The sequence below is a fragment of the Paroedura picta genome, chromosome 6 (genome assembly GCF_049243985.1).
Source record: "Paroedura picta isolate Pp20150507F chromosome 6, Ppicta_v3.0, whole genome shotgun sequence".
NCBI lineage: Eukaryota > Metazoa > Chordata > Lepidosauria > Squamata > Gekkonidae > Paroedura > Paroedura picta.
The window spans coordinates 41718836-41739257 of NC_135374.1; the positions used below are offsets into that span (position 1 = coordinate 41718836).

The 20422-nt window shown below is 38.0% G+C and overlaps 1 protein-coding gene across 4 annotated transcripts in view; it reads right to left on the reverse strand.

The window, feature by feature from the left end:
- The window catches only part of DCAF6 (DDB1 and CUL4 associated factor 6), a 46391-nt gene that overhangs the window by 21392 nt on the left and 4577 nt on the right, over positions 1–20422 (reverse strand). For 3 of the 4 annotated variants that reach the window (XM_077342244.1, XM_077342242.1, XM_077342243.1), the window contains exons 2-11: positions 16150–16211; positions 15352–15444; positions 14418–14603; positions 13200–13313; positions 12277–12412; positions 10549–10763; positions 6401–6494; positions 5537–5656; positions 5055–5297; positions 377–544 (exon numbers count right to left, since the gene is read on the reverse strand). In XM_077342244.1, the coding sequence (XP_077198359.1) occupies positions 377–544; positions 5055–5297; positions 5537–5656; positions 6401–6494; positions 10549–10763; positions 12277–12412; positions 13200–13313; positions 14418–14603; positions 15352–15444; positions 16150–16211 (1431 nt within the window). The remainder of the gene's footprint in view (positions 1–376; positions 545–5054; positions 5298–5536; positions 5657–6400; positions 6495–10548; positions 10764–12276; positions 12413–13199; positions 13314–14417; positions 14604–15351; positions 15445–16149; positions 16212–20422) is intronic. The other variant, XM_077342245.1, reaches the window with a different exon arrangement.

Sequence of the window (20422 nt, forward strand, 5' to 3'; positions counted from 1 at the left end):
GCAGGGCAGCTTGTTCACTTCTTCCAGAAAAACTACCAATATGGGTAAAGCAAGAAAGCCCCATTATTCCTTAGCACATTAGACTGGAATAGCTGGCCCTTAATTCTACAATTCTGTATATTGAAGCAGTCCATCTTATTGATCACATTTTCTTTGTGTGTAGACTATAGAAAACAAAAGTGTTAAGGAAATAAGGAACGATGCAGCCAGTTATTAGTACCTCTTTAACAGAGTGATGATAAACAGCACCAAATGCAAAGAACAGTCAAGCAGCCACTGCATTATTTTGTTCTTGATGGGAAGCATTTGAGCAAACAACAGCAGCACAAACTAAGTAACTACACCAGCTGCTTAATAAACCTTGACAAATGACAACCTGTAGGCTGAGGGTCCTGTGAGGAGCCCTTAGGGGAAGACTGATCAAAGCTGGAAGACTGTTGTGCTGAACCCTCAGCTATCTCTCGCTGTCTCTGCTGTTCAGCCTTCTTAAGCCTCAGCCGCTGCAGGCCCCTACGGAGTATAGCTAACTCTGGCGCCATTAATTCTGACAGACAGGAAAAAAAGGGTGTAAAAAGAAGCAGGCATAGAACATAGGATAAAAAGAACATAAAGGCTAAAGAGCGAGGTAATACTGAATAGAGGAATAAAAGCAGCAAAGTTCTTTTTTAAAAAGCAGATTACTAATACTCAGCAAATGGTACGCACGAAAATAAAGCATGCTTTATTTGAATGTACCCTTAATTATGTGAATTATGAAGCTCATTTCTCATGCTTGGAGCCTTCACCAATCTCCTGAACATTGAAGCAATTATGTGAAGGAACTTTAAAAGAAAAAGCTAAGCTGGTATGACACACATGAACTGTTATTTGTGTTTTAATGAGTGGTTCCTTTTTCAACACATTAATTCATATAAGATTTTAACATGGAGTCTAGGAGACAAAAGGCCTGACCACCATGTAGAAAAGTCCCTTTTTATTTTTTTTAGGAAAGTGGCTGTTGCCATCAAAGTTATTGTTGGGCTTAAGAAGATTTTCAACGCTACCCTTCAAAAAAAAAAAGGAAATCATACTTATTTGTTTAAGGAATTTAAAAAATCTAAACGAATGCAAATAGTGTAGCTTATCTCAGAATGGTCTTGAGGAAAACACATGGTTAAGAAATACTTCTGAGATGACAATGCAGCCTCTAAAAGGTAGACAAAAGGCAGACAAATGAAAAGCAGCAGTCTATCTTCTATACCAAGTTGACATTGTACATTATAGGAAATTAATAATGTGACCTGACTTGAGTTTTTATTTAGCAAAACTGATCACATTTTGCTAATCTGGTCAACAGGATCAAGAAAAGCACTGTTTCTGTTGGCAATATGGACTGAAAATGAGGAAAGATTAAAATAGGGACTAAAATTCTGATAGAGAAAAAATTGTGACTCTCTTCCCTTTAAAAAATGGTTGATGGAAATTTTCTTTAACCTCTTCTTTGCTAAGGAAGATCAACTAGTGTTTGAAATGTAGGCATATAAAGTCTTCTCATGTTTACAGTTTATTTAGGGTCTTACGTAGTGCCTAATAATTCTATAATGTGAAACAACTCTGTCTGAGTGACAAGTGCTTTAAGCTGACATGGCAGGACTTTAGTAAACAGGGTGAATAAACCACTTTAAAAGCCTTAACTAGTTTTCTGTTTGGACTACACGTCCCAAAGAGAAGTTTGGCTGTAACAGCCACAACACAGTGAATGGCAATAACCGGGATTCCAACTACCCTGAGCAGAATTCCATTCAAGAAACAGGGCTTTCCTATCTATCCCTTCCTATTGTAGTCCTTTGAACCCCCTAAAAGCCTGCTCCTGATGCCTGTGGTCAAAGTAGAATGTTACAGGATATGGTACTGGAGCTACAGTAGGAGGATGAGATTCTCTTTTGTATAAGTAGACAGCCCTGGAACCCTGCCAATACCCATTTATCATTAATACATTAATACATATTTAAAAAGAGGACAGCAAAGTGCTCGAGGGAGGGGGCAAACCACACAATGAGGCCTAGGAAAAGGGAAATTGCAAGCTTCCCAGTGACACAATTCTTCCAAACAGGATAAATTAAAGAGTAATTGTATCCTGTCAATCACTTTATTTAAGTCCACACCACAACTCTGAGGTATTCCATTATATGTACCCTGACAGAGATAATACCTTTTCCAAAGGTACTGAGTCTTATGGAATACAAAAAGCTCTTTGTGTCACTTTTTAATTCAAGTTCCTTTGAATGTATAACTACCCTCTCCTCAACAAAAAAGTGCCTTGCATTAACTATGTAGGAATCACACATTCACAAATCTGGGGTCCATCCGGAGTAACTCCATATTATAGCTATGCAATTACATGTTAAGGTTAAAAAAGATTAAGTTTGAGCCTAAATGTGAGCTTTAAGTTTAAGATCAAGAAAACTAGGTATCTGATTTTGAACATGTAAAAGCAGCTTATGTATCAATGTAAGACAGCAGAAATAAGGCTAACTTCAAACTTTTTTTTTGATTGTCTGGACAGTCTTGGTCAGAGTTCCAACCACTACGGAAATAATTCTGTAAACTTCATGGGCTTCTTTTTCTTCAATAAATAGCACCCTATGCTACAAGACAAACAACTACAGAAATCAAAGGAAGTAAATGTAATTTGTGACACAGTTCATCTGATCAAGGGGGAAAAGTCCAAAATTCCATGAGGAATGAGTTTAAGCAGCTCTTTGAATCCTGCTTTTGATTTCAGACATAATGTTTTTCACCCTATCCAGGTAACAAATGAGTACATCATTCGTGGTGCATGTATGGATAAGAGTATCTTCAAAATGATCAAACAACCTATTTCTTGACATAACATGGGCTAAATTAGAGCATATTTCCTATCTCTTGAGCCCCTGAGCCCACTTACAGAGCTTTAACCCACATTATTATTATTATTATTATTATTATTATTATTATATGAAATTCCCTAACTTGTGGTACGTCAGCACTTACACTTACTGGCCAGGCTGATTCCTACTGGAGAATGGAGAGCATACATCTCCAGAGCACAATTCTTAATTAATCCATTAATTTTGGTCCACACTTTCAACTTTAAAGCATACTATAATCCAAACTAAATGCAACAGTGTTCTTGTGGTCACCACGAGGCATTCCCCCCCCAGCATCTTATCAAGTGCTGAAATGGCTGTATCCCTACCCCCACCAATTTAAAAAGCTCAGGAGGAGACAAGAAGAGTGCCACATTGCAGGTCCAATTAGGATCGGACCCTCATACCATTTTAAACAACTTTAAAATGGCAGTACAATTCTTGCAGCAGCCCTATCTCTAGTCTGACTCTGAGAGATCCTTCACATTTCACCAGGAAGTAATTTGCTGTAGATTACAACGTTTTCTGTGCATCTCTGAACACTCAGCAGATACTTTTATTCTATGTTAAACGGCTCTCAGGTAGTCTCCAGTTTCACTCTTGGAACTGGGCAATCATAATGCTTCATTAGATGAATCTAAGGATATTTTCCTACACGGAAAATACCCAACATGCAATGATTTCCAATTACATGCACAGCAAGACAAACATCTGCAGTTTCCATACATGTACAGAGGTCTATCCAGTTTACATTTTCCCTATGCAAAGATAATCTCTATGCAAGCAATGTATTTTTCATTTCTATACTGGCTTGCTGCCCTGAATGAAGCTCACATCTTGATAAATTAGATTGTACCATTAGCATAAATTAGATTGTGCTGTTTAAAATAATCTAATATGCAATTATAATCAAAACAATGAAATGAATAAATCAGAACATGCAAGATGCCTAAATATAACTAAGAGACTGCTATTGTTATCCACAGTACTTCCTTCTAGCCATAAATTATAGCCTTTGCCTCTTTCTCCCCAATGCTTACTTTAACCAAAATTTAAATCCTTTCTTATGCTATATCTGCCTGCCTAGTGAAGATGCTATTCTTTGTTTTTGACAATCCATGACTCTGATCCAGATCAAAGATACTCAATTCAAGTGGAAAATGGGGCACGTATACACAGAGGTGGAGAAAGGAAGCTAAGCCAAACAGGTGTGTGTGTGTTTAATCATCCAGAACAAATTCCCTATGCCACACAGTAGTTCCATGTTCTATGCATAGAATGTTTCAGATCTGAAAGGAGACAGCAGATCTGCTTGGGTTCCTGCTTTTTATCTGTACCTGCTATTGACAAAGCCTTTAGATATCTAGTATGGAGAATAGCCTGGTACAAGGAAACCCAAGGGACAGATGTCTTCTTAGTTTCGTAACATAACTACAAACTTAGCAATGCTTGGGATACAAACGATTGTGTATTCATGAATAGTAATCCTCATGCCACGAACCAAGCTGCTTTAGGAAATGAAGTGACTTTCAAAAGCAGTTTGTGATACATTAGGTTCTGATGTTCAAAGTAAAAAACAAAAGTAGTGAGTTGGACCCAGTATTCCCACATCCCCTATGATACAGTAGAACCACCTTCATGAGCAATATTATGGTTCATATTATAAAATGGAGTTACTTCAGATTTAACACATTACCTGTGCAAAAAATGGTTTTAGTCAAAAAACCTTAGGGTTAGAATAACTTCTAGTCTGCAAGTCCCAGGCAGACAAGGCACCTCCTCATAGGTTGCAATGCAGGCATGTTTCCTGTAACATCCAAGTTGTTCTATAAAGCTGGGGAAGACTCCTAGTGCTAGCCCTATTACTCTGTTTTTTTGGGGGGCAGGCCACTACTGGTGACTGTGTTGTAGTGAGTTACAGCCAAACTCCAATTTTGCAGAGCCATCTAGTGAAGTTCTGAGTGAAATAATTAGTATTTACTATTAAAGGATTTGCAGTTTTACCTGAACTGCCCCTCTTTGAAAACATATACACTTTTGCAGCCAAATATAAAACAAGTTTAACATTGGCATATTAAATCCATATTTCAATTATACCACACATCCAACAAACCTGCGTAAATGAGACCTAAAGCATTTCAAAGGGAAAGCTTAGTTTTGGCATACCAGATGGATGGAGTGTGGGAGGTACAGGGGTCTCTAAGGAAGCTCTTTGTTCATTGTCAGGCGATGACAGTAAGGAAGTAGAAGGAGGGCTTTCTGTTGAGGAGGACGTTGAGGGAGCCTGTGCCGACATTGTGGAGGAGGATGACTGCAGCTGTTCTGGACCATCCACTTCCATTGTGGCCTCTGTTTCAATACTTGCAAGGGCACCAGAAGCAGCAGAGACATCTGATCTACTAGTCCCGCCTTTGGGGAAAAAACACACACACAACCAAACAACTTTGTAACAAATAACTTTATGTTTTATAACTATGTTGCTAGTTATATATATCTGATAAAAAATGAATTGAAGAACACACAGTAGATCATGAGAAAGGATCTTAAGTTTGCAACATTAACAAAATCTATTAAATACCACTTCCAAGCACAAAATAATCTCACTATTATTTGATATTGAAAACTGTGGGTGTGTTAAAGGTAGTCACCTCTAGACCGAGATCTTCCTCGTCCTCTGTTGCTCTGTGCTACTTCACTTGCTTCTTCAAACCACCTTGACAACATGTCAGACATCCTTTGCATTAATGACACATTAGGGCTCTGCTCCCCTGTGTGTAAGTAGAGATGATAAAGCTTTTAACAATAGCAGCACAATATTTCTGACCCTCTGCATGAAAAAGCACTGAAATCTTGCCTATTTAGGCCTCTACAGAAGAAAAGCAACTGCTTAAAATGAGGCAAAAACTGGAGAGCAAAATTACATTTTGTAAAATAGAGCTATAAAATATCTTCCAAGTCATTTAGGGCATAATTGTACCCTGTTTTTACAATCTGCCCATTTCTTTTTTTTTTTTAATTGTTTTATATCAGCAAAATACAAATACATAGAAAACATAAATTTGTTAGAACATATATAAGCAAATAGAAATAATTTTCACATTACGTTATACTTTCATAGTACATAGAATATCTCTCCACAGCGTTCCTTCATAAAAATACGCTATAAGTGTTCTTATTTATTATTTTACAGTAACTATTATAATGTAGAAGAAGATGGGAGTGTGTTTTTACTTAACCAAAAAATTCTAGGAAAAAGTCCCAGTAGTCATTAAATGCTTCCCGTGGACTTCTGTTTACCAGATTAGTCAATTTTGCCATTGCGGCAACTCCCTAATTTTATCTAACCCTATGTCCACACCAGGCAGTTCTTGCTGCTTCCATCTTGATGCGACTAAGTGCCTGGCTGCTGCAGTTGTGTGAAAGAAAAATTATTTGGCATTTTTAGGCAGATTAGGAAGAAAAACACATAACAACATGAATTTAGGATATACAGGGAACTTAAATAAATTTACCATCTCTTTCTCGTTCACTTTCAGGCCTTGCTCTTGGTCCAGTATCTGACCAATCTCCTCGTAATCGCAAACGTTTGACAGGAGGTTGCCGTAACTAGAGAAGCACAGCAAGCACGGTTGAGTTTAGGTTTACTGTTAAAGCCAAAGTCATAACAACAATACAAACAAAGCATTAAAAGGTGATTCCAATCTTACTTTGACCATGATGCACTATAAAAATAAAATCGGTAAGAAGTCATTAAACATAGTTAAAAATTACAAGCACAGAGTGAAGTGAATGAAACAGAATGAAAAGAATCAGGCATCACTACAATGGGGATTCCTCAGCCTTTTCCTAATAATTATGGATGAGGAAATCAAATTAACAACTATTAAAGTGACAAGGGGAAAAACATCTGTCAAAAGAAATATTGTTTTATCATCATCACAGTGAACAATATTGTGTTCAACTTAATTCAAATGCATAGAGGGCAACAATAACCACCAGCATTTATGATGCATGAGTTCCATAGCTCATAAAATTGAGTTGATTTAATATATTAAAAGCTGAATTCTCACACTTTTATTACAAGAATAGATTCAAATGAGTAGCCGTGTTGGTCTGAAGTAGCACAATAAAATCAGAGTCCAGTAGTACCTTTAAGACCAACAAAGATTTATTCAAGGCGTGAGCTTTTGAGTGCAAGCACTCTTCATCAGACTTAGTCTGATGAAGAGTGTTTGCACTCGAAAGCTCATGCCTTGAATAAATCTTTGTTGGTCTTAAAGGTACTACTGGACTCTGATTTTTTATTACAAGAGTGTTGCTGGTTTGTACTGTTCATAGCAAGACAAATGAATGGACAATTCTTGTTTAACAATTAATTTGGTTTGAAAAAGGAACCACTGTGCACCAGCGCAGGCATAACAGGACCGCTCTGTTATTTACAGGCTGCAATCTAAACAACTGCTTTAGGAAAACCCAAGGGCTTACGCACACCCAGTATGAATTCACTTCACCAAAAGAAATATACTTATATTAGTTTAAGAATACAGAGCAGTTATGTTTAATAGAGAAAAGCATGGTACTTTAGCGAAGGAGAAGGACAAGAACAATTGGTTCTTATATGCCGCTTTTCTCTACCCGAAGGAGGCTCAAAGCAGCTTACATTGGCCTTCCCTTTCCTCTCCCCACAACAGACACCCTGTGAGGTGGGTGAGGCTGAGAGAGCCCTGATATCACTGCTTAGTCGGAACAGCTTTATCAGTGCTGTGGCGCGCCCAAGGTCATCCAGCTGGCTGCATGTGGGGGAGTGCAGAATCAAACCCCGCTTGCCAGATTAGAAGTCCACACTCCTAACCACTACACCAAACTGGCTCTTTTTAGCCATTGGACAACAGCTATGGATTTTGCCAATGAAAAACTCTTTAGTTGCCTGCAACTGCTTGCAATGACGGCTACAGAAATAGAGTTAATGACTTTGCTAAAGACAACAAGCATGTATCTGTGGACTTTACAGAGTGGGGCATCCCACTATGCTCTCTGAAAGTTTGTTACTAGACATCAACAGACCCCCAAGAATAGCATAGCGGCCAAATTGGGTGGAAATGAGCTGGAACTTCTGCTCCCTATTCTGTAAATGGAAATAAAGATCTGTTGGAGGGGGTGTATGATTAAATACAGAATTATCTTTTGGCAATTCTGGTTATCTCCTTGTAGTAAAGAATATATTTAACACAATACCTGGCAGTCATTTGAACTGCTGCTGATAGTAGGTAAGACAATAGGAAGCTTTCTTTGTTTTGTTCCTTGTATATGTGACAGTGCTTTACTGCACTGTTCTCCAATTTTGCAAGTCAGCTTTGTTGCGTTATTTCTATGTAATTGTATGTTGCTATATTGCATGTATTATACTGTTGCACTGGTGTACTCTAGCTTTGTGATTTAAGTTTATTCATTGCTGGTTGTTTTACGCTGCTCCAACAACATTCTTTTCAATGGAAGAAATATGTAGAGAAACTGGAGCATCTTTCCTTGTTTGAAGAGAAAAAAAAATTATAAAACTGCTCTTAAGAGTTCCCTCTGTTTCAAAAAGAATTGGCCTTGTAGCATGGTGGAGGGGGCTGCTTTTCAAGAAATAGAGGTTGCTGAGCATAGGGAATTCATTACACCCAGTCCCTAATTACACCCTAAAACAAATTTCAGTTATTTGTTTTACAAAATGTATTCAGTACACTGGAGGAAACATTTCATAATCTGGTTATATGTGCTTTCATCAGTTTTATATCTGAATGAATAACATGTAGGGCTGAATATGTTTTTGGGAAACACTACTGAGGGATTCTTATAAACAGTGCCAGATGATCTCTTCATGTTGCTATTCCTGTCTTCAAGGAAACATTCTGTTATCAGTACATGGCTGCTCCTATATCTAGAGTAGAATTTCATATTGGTAAGCCTGCCCAGCAAATTTTTGCAGCCACAGCATGGAACAGACAGAAGTTCTTCAATGCCAGTTTCAAAGTAAAAGTATATACATCATGGCATGCCAGAAGACTTCCACCTTGCTCATGATTTAATAATCAACAATTCAGAATTGTATTTCTCCTCTAACCTATGCAATTACCTACAAAAATACATTTTCATGATGCTTTAAAAGATTAAAGATCTTTCTACTTGTCATCAAGGAAACACACAATTTGTGCACAATGGGCAAATATGCACACATAAGTTACAACTCCTCTCATGATTTCCATGAAAGTATGTCCACTATAATTGAACAGTACATTTTCACATTGATTCACTATTCAGGATCACTATGAATGCTTTTTATAAAATTGTCTTTATAACCTCAAAGTGCTATATTCAAGTGGGTGGACAAACAGTGTGTAATGCAGCATGTATTCCTGTCATTCTTTAAGCATGTCCTTTCTCCTCTTCTATGTTCTATTTGATATTGTACATCCATGAGCACCTTTCCTTGTACACTTTTAATGATGTGTATATTGCTTAGTGACCACATGTCTATAAATAAATATTATTGCATATCTCTAAAAGTAGCTTACCACAACATCCTGATCTCTTATTCTTGCCCACACTTCTGCCCAATAATAACAACCAAGCTTAGCAGGGTAGAATGAATTTCCTTTTCTAGAATTTTCATATTACTAACCAGCACAAAAGGAAATAATACATAAATCAACCTGCTGTTAAAGTAGTGGTGTTAATTTCTACCTTAAAAGGTAAAGGTATCCCCTGTGCAAGCACCGAGTCATGTCTGACCCTTGGGGTGACGCCCTCTAGCGTTTCCATGGTAGACTCAATACGGGGTGGTTTGCCAGTGCCTTCCCCAGTCATTACCGTTTACCCCCCAGCAAGCAAGCTGGGTACTCATTTTACCGACCTTGGAAGGATGGAAGGCTGAGTCAACCTTGAGCCGGCTGCTGGGATTGAACTCCCAACCTCATGGGCAAAGCTTTCAGGTGGCTGCCTTACCACTCTGCACCACAAGAGGCTCTTAATTTCTACCTTAACTAGCATCAAAATTAGGGCTATAAACTTTAAGCAGGTTAACTGGTTGAGTCTCGACAAATGCTCTGATTAATCAAAAGGACCAAGTTTAATTGCCACAAAGAAAATAAAAGCTCTGATTTCACTGAACCAGGAAAGAACTGGCGTATGTGAGGAGAAAAGGGAAAAGGGAAGGGGTGCAAGGAAGGTGAAATGGATGAGCCCAACAGCCATTCCACAGTTTGGTCAGTACAACTTAATAAGGTTACAGAAAAATAATTTTTGTTTGGTCAATTTTATGTTGGCTTATGGTTCCTGAAATTACTGTAACAACATCAATACTGAGGACTGAATAACACACAAATGTATTTACACAATCAATCATTACTCAGCTAGAAATCCTTTAAACCGATCAATAATCCAATAAAGATATGTTATCTTCTAGGTGATAACATCATAGTTTTATCTTCCCAAGCACACTGCAAACTTTTCCACTTCCTTCATTCCAATTAATCAATTTTGAAAGTTTTCTTGCCCAAGTAACATATGCGGACATTAAATGGTACTATGAGATATGGCACTGGCCCTTAAAAAATAGTATTTCTCAAGAACTGTTTCAATATTTGGTATAAAGATTTTGTTGGCAACACACACTCACCTCTTCTCTTCTCTCTTCTGCAGAAGGAACTTTCAGTTCTCGAGCTGTATCATCCTTGGGGTCAAACAAGTATATGTAGTCTGAAGAATAACTCACAAGAATTTCTTGGCCATCTTCACTGTAGCACAAAGATGTTACCCTGCAGGATTTGTTATTGAGATGGGGAGGTACAAAACGTGCAACCAATCCTGTAGTGCCCCTACCTGCATAATTACCTGCAAAACCAAAAAAATGAATGAAGTTTGCATTGCATATATAAAAATTAATGCAACCCATCCACTGTATCCTTTAGAAACACTAAGTCAAAACAGGAAGAGTGCTTTATCACAAAAGATCTTGCAAACTGAAAAAACCATGTACTGACTGCTTACCAACTTTTTCCTTGTCAGTCTGAATGTTTTACAGTGACAGCATTTCTTTCTGCCCTCATCCTAAATAGGTCTAATAACATGTGTTCTAATATCATGAACACATAGCAGATGTGATGCCTTTATCACACTGGATAAATAGTGCTAGGATTAAGTATAAAGAAAGGAGGCAGTGTACAAACTATCAAAATTTTGCACAATTGTTTTCTTACTGGCAACAGATTCAGGTGGGTAGCTGCATTGGTCTGAAGCAACAGAACTAAGCTTGAGTCCAGTGACACCTTTAAGACGGAAAAAGTTTAATTCTGGGTATAAGCTTCCGTGTGCATGCAACAAGTGTGTATGCACACAAAACCTTATACCTACAAATAAACTTTATTGGTCTTAAAGGTGCCACTGGACTCAAACTAAGCCAGTGAGATTATTTTAATTAACATATCAGTCAACATGCAACATATTTTAAATCTCTCCCCATTCCATTCTATTCCCCTACCTCAGGCACACTTCATGATAGCTACACCCTTCTCCAATCTACCCTACTGCCCTCAATTCATCATGGAACCCACAAGCCCTTACCCTTTACCCCCTGATCAATGTGTAACACACATTCTTCTTCCCCATTTTTTTGCCTCCATTCTCCTTCCATGTAAAATTGTATGCTGCAAGTTGCTCAGGGCAGGGACAGTTAGGAAATAGTTAATTTTTATGCTGAATGACATTTAACAAAGATAACAATACCTTTTACAAGGCATAACCTGCATGTATTTGTATTGGCTGCTACAGAAGTTTGCAATTTTGGAAGGGACACTACCCCCTCTTATGAGCATGCAACTGTTTCTTGCTGAGTTACATGTTTAAACAGTTCTTGCACTGAAATTTAAACTGTTCTGTTTGCTCAGGAGAGTTTTTTGAAATTCAGACTTTAAATAGAAGATCGGGAATATGTGGAAAGAAGTGATGACCACTGGTTCAATGAAACAGTAAGAAATTGATGCCAGTGTGCTTGTATGCCTCTGAATCACAGCCCAACTATCCTTTTAGTCACATTTAAAAATTTTATCCTGCATTTCTATTAAAAAGAACTCCAAGTAACCACAGATAAATGCTTGCACATTAATAATTTTCCATCCATGTTACAAGAACATTTTCAACCCACCCCTAGAAGAATTTCAGATTTTTTCAAATTGTAAAACATGTTACTATAGTAAATACAAAAAAAAAAATAATCAAGTCCTCTGAAAGCAATCTCTACACAGAAACTATGCTTTCTAATAAACAGCCACATTAAAAAGCTGATGTGATGAAATTCAAATGTAGCACTCAAATACAAATCACTTTACAATATTATGTATTCTCCTACCTGTTGCTCTTGTCCCAAGCATTCGCCGATCATATATCCTTACTGAACTATCAGAGCAACCAACTGCAAGATAATACGGAATTGGAGGGCAAATAGCTACAGAAGTGGCAGCTCTTCTACAGTTTATTAAAATATCCTAGAATAAAGGGAAAATACTGGACTCATTTAAAAAGCATGTGAACGCCTGGCATTAAATCCTACTAATTCACTGGCCCTCATTTAAAATAATGGTTTTATGTATGTTATCAGTAGGCAAACACAATAATTACTGAAGTTTGTCTAGGAAGATAAAGAGCACATACCAGGTCTCTGTGCTAATCAAAAATGATTAGGATGTTTAAAATGACAGTGAGTGTACAGAGTTATTCCAGTCTTAAAAACCACTGATTTCAGTGGGCTTAAACAAGAGGAATATTACAAAAAGTGGGGCCGCAGGCTACATGAGATTTATTTGAAGACAACTGGATCTGAAGCAAGAATGATGCAGCAAGATCAATAACTGAAAACAGCTGCAACATAAAAATGAAACAATAGATTGCATTGTAAAATACTGAAAAAACTATATGGGTAAAATGCATACTTAGATAAAAACACCAGTAGCAAGATCATCAAAATAATTTTAAAAACAAGAAAATATGCATCCTACCTTTCTGCTCAGAGAAGCCTGAAGTCTTCCTATAGTCTAAAGAGCTTTAATTCAGTGTAAATATCCCTTCCTTCAGTGAAAGATGGAGGAAGACTTCAAACAATGCTGAGTTACATGATGGGATACAAGCTCCTGGATTTTTATTTTGGGTTTTTTAAAAGTTTTCTCCTGTCATACCTTCAACAACTCACTAGAATCCTAAGCTGCAGTACTCAAGCAGCTAAGGAGATTCTGAATGTATAGTACAGCTTTTTATTTACACCCAAAGGTCTCTTACATCTTTACAATCTTCTTTTGTGCAACTTGTCTTGATTCTAGTATCAAACCATCTTACAGTGCCATCTTCTCCACATGACAGGAAAGTATAGGGGTCATTTGGGACTGTCATAATCTGGAACATAAACAATAACAATTTGATATAGCAAAAATTAGATGATTTATAAATGAAAACCAAGATCATAAGAACCACGCAAGTAAATCTGTGAGCCCAGGAAAATCTGAGATTTATTTTTCTTAAAAAGCAGTTCCATGTGTCACATAAAAAGCAGTTTTTGAAACTGAGAGCCATTTCAAGTTCTATATCATAAGAAATGAGGGTATGAAATGCCACCAGGCCTCTGGGTTGAGGCTGGGCCAGGAAGATTGGTTCCTTCCCTGCTTAGGCTCCTGTATAGTCCCTGTAGAGACATTGGCCTCAGTCAGCTGGGCATGGGAGCCTCTTCCAAAGATGATTGTGGACCATTGGGGACTAGCATGGCCTGGTGTCATGCTGTGGACAGAGCTGGGGGAAGGGAAATAGATTATTTTTGTCCGCCATGAAGATTACTGTTGTTTATGGGGTTTTATTGTTTTTCTTTTAAGCTGCCACGAGCCACCTGTGCTGGGAGTGGTGGCTAATAAATACAAGCATAAATAAATTTCCTAAAAAGTTTAATAATCTACTGGGCACACACAAGTTCTTGGGAAAATCTAAAGGTATTCCTTGGATAATAAATACAAGTATCAAAGGGCAACTCAACTTCTCCATATATTGGGAAGCGTTTTTTAACTCTGAATTAATTCTGAACACAGGAATCCTGAACTATTTTAGATAAAGCAGTATTTATAAACATTTGATGATACTGCTGATAATGCAACACCAACTCAAATAAATAATTGTTGTTGTTGTTGTTGTTAGGTGCGAAGTCGTGTCCGACCCTTCGCGACCCCATGGACAATAATCCTCCAGGCCTTCCTGTCCTCTACCATTCCCCAAATAAATAATGGATCTAAGGAATTTCAAACAGAGTCCCTTTGTCACCTCTCCCTTTATCCCATCGTTCTCTGGCCCTTCAGGAAAAGCATGGGAGCTGGTGCAGGGGCTGCAGTGCCTACACAATGCAGGCTTACAGTCAACAATATTTTAATTATAAGTGTGAAAATAACAGCCAGGGTATTTGAGGGCATTCACATCTCTGTAGGAAAAAAAGACATATAAGGTAATATAGTGCAGTACCTCATAAGTTGTGCCGTAGTGACATGTAAATTGGCACTGTCTGTTTGTTTCAGCATCCTGTTCCACGTTGGTATAAAAAATGACTCCATCTCCAGAACAAGACACAATTTGCTTATCATTGGTGCATGGTAAGAATTTTGCACTAAATATATTTGCCCTGTGTCCTGAGCGAATGGTTGTTAAAACCTAGAAATCAATCATTATTTTAAGTTAAAGTTAAACTGTTTTAAGTTAAAGTAATACATGAAAAACTGAAAATACATATATTTCCTTCCCACTTTACCCCCAGAAAACCACAGGAAGGCTATCATCTATCCTTGTCTTATATGTTCATAACTTTTCTTTTTTTGAGGCTGATAAGTAACAACTTGTTCAAGACCACCTATTTTTCACAGACCTTATATTTGTACCAACTATTTCAAGTGCCTATTTACTTTTACATTCATTAACGGTATATTATTGCTTAGAAGTATTTTCGTACTAAATGAAACATGAAACAACATTCTTCATTTATGAATTAAAAGAATGCCATGAAGAACAGAAAGTGGTACAATAAATGCCAACATAATCAACATTTTACAAAAAACTAGAGCAGCTAACATGTCAGCAATACACAAAATTAGAAGTCCTAAATATTTCTGAGGTACAAGCAACAAAATCAATACCATGAGAAAAGGTGCTGTGGGAACAGCAGCAGGAGAGGAGCATACATGGGGGATAGGGGTGGGTGGGATCAAGGTCACAATGAAAAGTCCTGTGTAGAATGCTGGTGGGTCTTATTCTTGTAAACCTAATAACTGTCGAGCAAAACAGAACATCCTTCTGGAAACATAACCCTAGGAACCCACAATATAATAAAAAACACTTCCAACACAATTGCATGTATAAATATAAGCAAGTTTTTTGCCCACAAGAATATTAGAGGGGATCTTACCTTTCTACTGTATGGATTAGTAATTACAAGATTAGTATCATCAGACCCAGATAAAATGTACTCTCCTGTATCATTCCAGCAAATTGTGTTGACCTATGAATAAATATTTAAAATAAGGCTTAATTCTTCAGAAAACCTAAATAATATTAAGAATAAAAGATAACTACACAGTTGAGATTTATGCTTTCCAAACAAAAAAAACCCCATGATGTTCTGCAAAAGTCAACAGATTTTAAAATGCCCCCCACCCATATATTTCCTATAAGCGTCACAGCAAAACACAAACTTTAAAAAGGGATTGAAAACAGCCATGCTCTTAGCCGTGATTCACTCACAGAACTTGTTTTTAAATGTGAAATATGCTTTCCTTGTGCAATAACCCAGCATGGAAGAAAATCAGCATATAGAATACTGTTTATGCACATATATGTACATCAAACTGTACAAGCAATACTTTTCCATTTGCAACCTTCTGGATGATACTATTTTTACACTACTGCAATTTTAAAGTTTCCTTTAAATACTTATGAAAAAGACAAGGAAGAATGTTTATATTTGACAAAATTTAATTAAGCATGTTTTAAAATTACTATAATTTTCATATAATACACTGTATTAAACTATCTGCAAGAACCCCCATGGAAAGTACAAGATCCTCATTAACAAAATGCACTAAACTGAATAATATAGTAAATCTTCTATAAAACTTAAAATAGATACCTTTAAGTACATTGCATATTTTCCACAGAAAAGTACAGTTCAAAAATATTTTAAGCAACATTTCAAAGGACCACTTACACAGCCATCATGCACATTCAGTGTTGCTTCAAGTTTTAATCTTTGGATAAATTCTCTTCTTCCTATTTTTAAAAAAAATAGCAGAATTAGCAAACTGCTTTGAATACTTACAGAACTTTCATCTAAGAAGGGTTAACCAACCTACTTCACTCTCCTTTCTATAGCAGGCATTGTACTGCTTTACAGCCAGGGTTCTAAATATTCAAGGTGAGCCTCCCTATGGTGTATGTGAAGTTGCTGAGCAATGTGTAAATCCCTCCCAATTTTGTTCTGTCAAATGTGCTGTGTAGCCCCAAGAATGAGACAACAAAAAGGAGAGTTTATAAGGAAGAATCAGAGTATACCATCACCAAATCAATACAGTACCAAGAGACAATACATACCCCCCCCCCCAAACTTGAGCAGACTGCCCCAACTGGCCTCAGCACTTTAAAAGTTCTGGTGTTCCTTCCTTGAGAAATAGCACATGCTACAAGCCCCTGACACCTTCTGTGGCTTTATCTGCAAGGACAAGAATGAACACTTCCAGATGAGTTAGTGATCCTCACTAAAAGAAAAAAATGTTATTTTCAAGCAGAACTAAGCATACTGATTCACGGTATCACTTACAATTTAAGACAACAGGTACCTTAGTCACCTGCTGACAATCAAATGTTTCAGATTTCTCTCAGAGGCCATTTTGTAATTCTTTTTTTTTAAAGAACTCCATCATACAACATACCCTAGAATTCTATATGCCCATATATTAAAATATTATTTGTGCAAGGATTCTTCAAAAGAAAATAAAAACATTAACTTGAGGGGCATTTAAATGGTCTACTTTCAACATCTGACTAAACAATGTTTACAAATCACACACACTACACAAAACAGGAATGGCAAAGAACAAGGGCCAAACCACACAATACATGTACAGTAAGTTTTCTGTATTTGTAGCCTGAGTAAAGATGAAGTTCCTATCTTCAATCACTCAACATCTACTTTAACATAATCACAGATTTGTTACTATTTGTTAAGATTTGTTAGCAAATTTGTTACTATTCTTGTTTGAAACCTCAGAGAATACGCAGTTCTTCTATTATATATACTCAACAACATTTTGCCATTATAAGGTCTCCTCTACATACAAAATACTTATATATGCAAGCCAATCAAAGCCAACATTCCATACGGTTTTGCTGCCAAAATTCATAAAACAGTCACTTCAAGAAGTTTTGATGAAATGGTAAATACAGAGCCATACGCTAAAGAAATGTCAGGATGCAATATCGACAACCTTTGAGTCTTCTGACTGCTACAATCATGATGCTCTAAACAGGCATCTTTAAAAAAAACCCTCATCAAATAAGTGAAGCTGAGTTTTAGCTTCATGGTTAATTTTAATTTCAATTGTCAAGATGCAATCTCCTATCTCACTCTAATCTACTCTCTCTCCGCCTTTACTCCCAAAAGAGCATTACGCTCTGCCACCACCAACTGGCTTGTGATCCCTGGCCCCAAAGAAACACGTTGATCCTCCACAAGGGCCAGAGCTTTTTCTGTCCTGCCCCCACCTGGTGGAACGAGCTCCCTGAAGAGATCAGGGCCCCGTCTGAACTCCCAAAATTCCACAGGGCCTGCAAAAGGGAGCTCCTCCACCAGGCATTTGCTTGAGACCGACAGACATTCCCCCTCAGACATCCTCTCCATGGTCTGAACCAGTCTATCCTCTCTAAGGGCCTTAGCTAAGTTCTGTTCCTGTTATATTGTGTAAGGCAGTGGTCTCCAACCTTTTTGAAGCTGGGGACCGGCAGGGCAACTGCCTGCCCACGCATGCAGCCCCGATTCCCTCTCCCCCCCCTCCCACAGTAAGAAGCTTCCCGGGCCGCAAGCTTGCGGCCTGGGAAGTTTTTTACTGCGGGGGGGGGGGGCGGGGAGAGGGAGCCATGGCCCGAGCCAGCACCGGGCCGCAGCCCGCGGGTTTGGGACCACTGATGTAAGGTCACCGAAACTGTGTTATTTAGATTACTGTTCTTGTATTTGTTTATATTATATATTAATTCATTCTATGTATCCCCATGTTGTATGTAAACCGCACTGAGACATATGGAAGGGCGGTATAGAAATCAAATACATACATACATACATACATACATACATACATACATACACAAATAAACAAATAAAAATAATGCATAAAACATGCTCTATATAACAAAACAATTTTGTTCATGACAATCTTTATGTCTTTATTATTTTTTCAGACATACCACAGATCCTAAATAAGCATATGGCTAAATATAGCCCTTCCTGTTTAGTCACTGGTAATGTTACAGACCCTTGAGCTTTCAACTGAAGTAAACAATGTTGCAACATCAACCTGAATTATTTTTTTTTTAATGTATGAACATTTGATTCCCAGGATTAAAGAATATTAATATTAAGTGATCTTGAAAAGGCTTATTTTACACATGTTGCATCTTGGCATCAACACTTCATCAGAAGCTCAAGAGCACAAATGCTCTACAGCAGGGGTAGTCACAACCTGTGGTCCTCCAGATGTTCATGGACTACAATTCCCATGAGCCCCTGTCAGCAAATGCTGGCAGGTGCTCATGGGAATTGTAGTCCATGAACATCTGGAGGCCCACAGGTTGACTACCCCTACTCTACAGCAATCATTCTCGACCAGAGTTACTCCAAATGTGGTTACTCCAGTTGGAGTGGGATTTAATGTTTATATGTGTAGGGTATAGAAGCCAACTCTTCCTCTAGATTCTACTTTTCAGTAGCAAAGGTGACTGAAGGCTGGGAGGCCATCATTATAATTTATCTACTAAAATACAGCAATTTGTAGTTTACAATTCTTAATTTGGGGGGGAGAGAGATCCTATTTTTCCAGAAAAAAATCCGATACTACTAAACCATTTTCAAGGTCTCTTCTGCAAATTTACTTAAAAATGCATGGAGTCCCCTAATTGATATTGTCTTCAAATCAGTTTACTAACTTGCAAATAAAGTGCTTATGTATGCAAGGCTAGCAAGAAAAGCATTCAAAAGGTGTATCTTGCCTAGTCAAGTGTGCTGAACAAACTTTTCTGACACCCTACAGAAAATGCAGTGTTCAGCAAAGTACTCTCACGAGACCTATAAACTTTCTTAAATAGCATTACAGAGTTCCTTCCAAACTAATGCTACTATATTAATAATGAGATCTCAGGCTACCTGCCAGTGCTGAACCTAAAAGGCTTTAGCTCCATGAAAATAATGTAATGACTATGCTACATAAGTTGGCCATTCCTATTGTCATCAATCCTCAAAAACACAAGAGAAGAAGGCTAAACCTAGAAGGGGGAAAGTGCCTTAAAGCGCAAATGAATAATAACTAAGCAGTCTATTATAAAGAGAAAATAATAGTTAACTTATCTGCGCAGTCATCCTGCTAAATATATCAACAGCCCAGAAGTTTTTAAAAATTGGGGCACAATTCCGCGGAAAACCCTATGATTTTATGAGACACAATTACAGAAAAATGAATCTATGGTGTAATTCTCTGATCAGGATAATTTTTGCAGGGTAATTATTTTGTGGAAGAAATGTATGTGAACCCGTCAGCCCAGCTTCCACACTTACCGGCTCCACAAACACCCTGGGAGTCAGAGGCAGCAGCAAAGCAGGCCAAGTCAGGAGCTGCAGCAAGTGACCCAGCAGCCTGCAAAGGAGAATACTCCAGGCAGCCCCAGGAGGAAGCCAGAGCAACAGCCATTCCAAAGTGAGGCAAGACAGGAACAGTCATGGGGAGAAGGAAAGACCTCAAGGGCCAAGCACATGGCCCATTGAGGCAGGCAGGCAGGAGGGTGGTACAAAAGGCACAGAGGCCCTGTCCTTCTCACAATCCACTCCCAGTACTGTTGGGATTGATAGAGCCCAGGGCCAGTCTGCCTACAGGTCACCCTTTAAAACATTGTTCAAGGGTGGGTTAGGGTGGTGAGCCAGACCTCACTGTGGCCTGGGGTGAAGCTGAACCTCCCTTCTTTCATGCTACTAAGGGCCATAGTAGGCCAATGCCAGAAAAGGGGATTGAGGGTAAGCCAATCCTGGGGTCTGACCTACTAACTGGGGAGCCAGACAAAATGTTATTGGATCGGATGATTTAATTAGAATTACACTGTTGAAACTTTGGCAGATATTTTTTCATTAAAGGGGTTAGCCAGCTAATATTTGATAAGGCAATTTAAAAACATTGAAACTAATGCTCTTCTTTTTGGGGTGGAGATGCATGATATCTGGATTC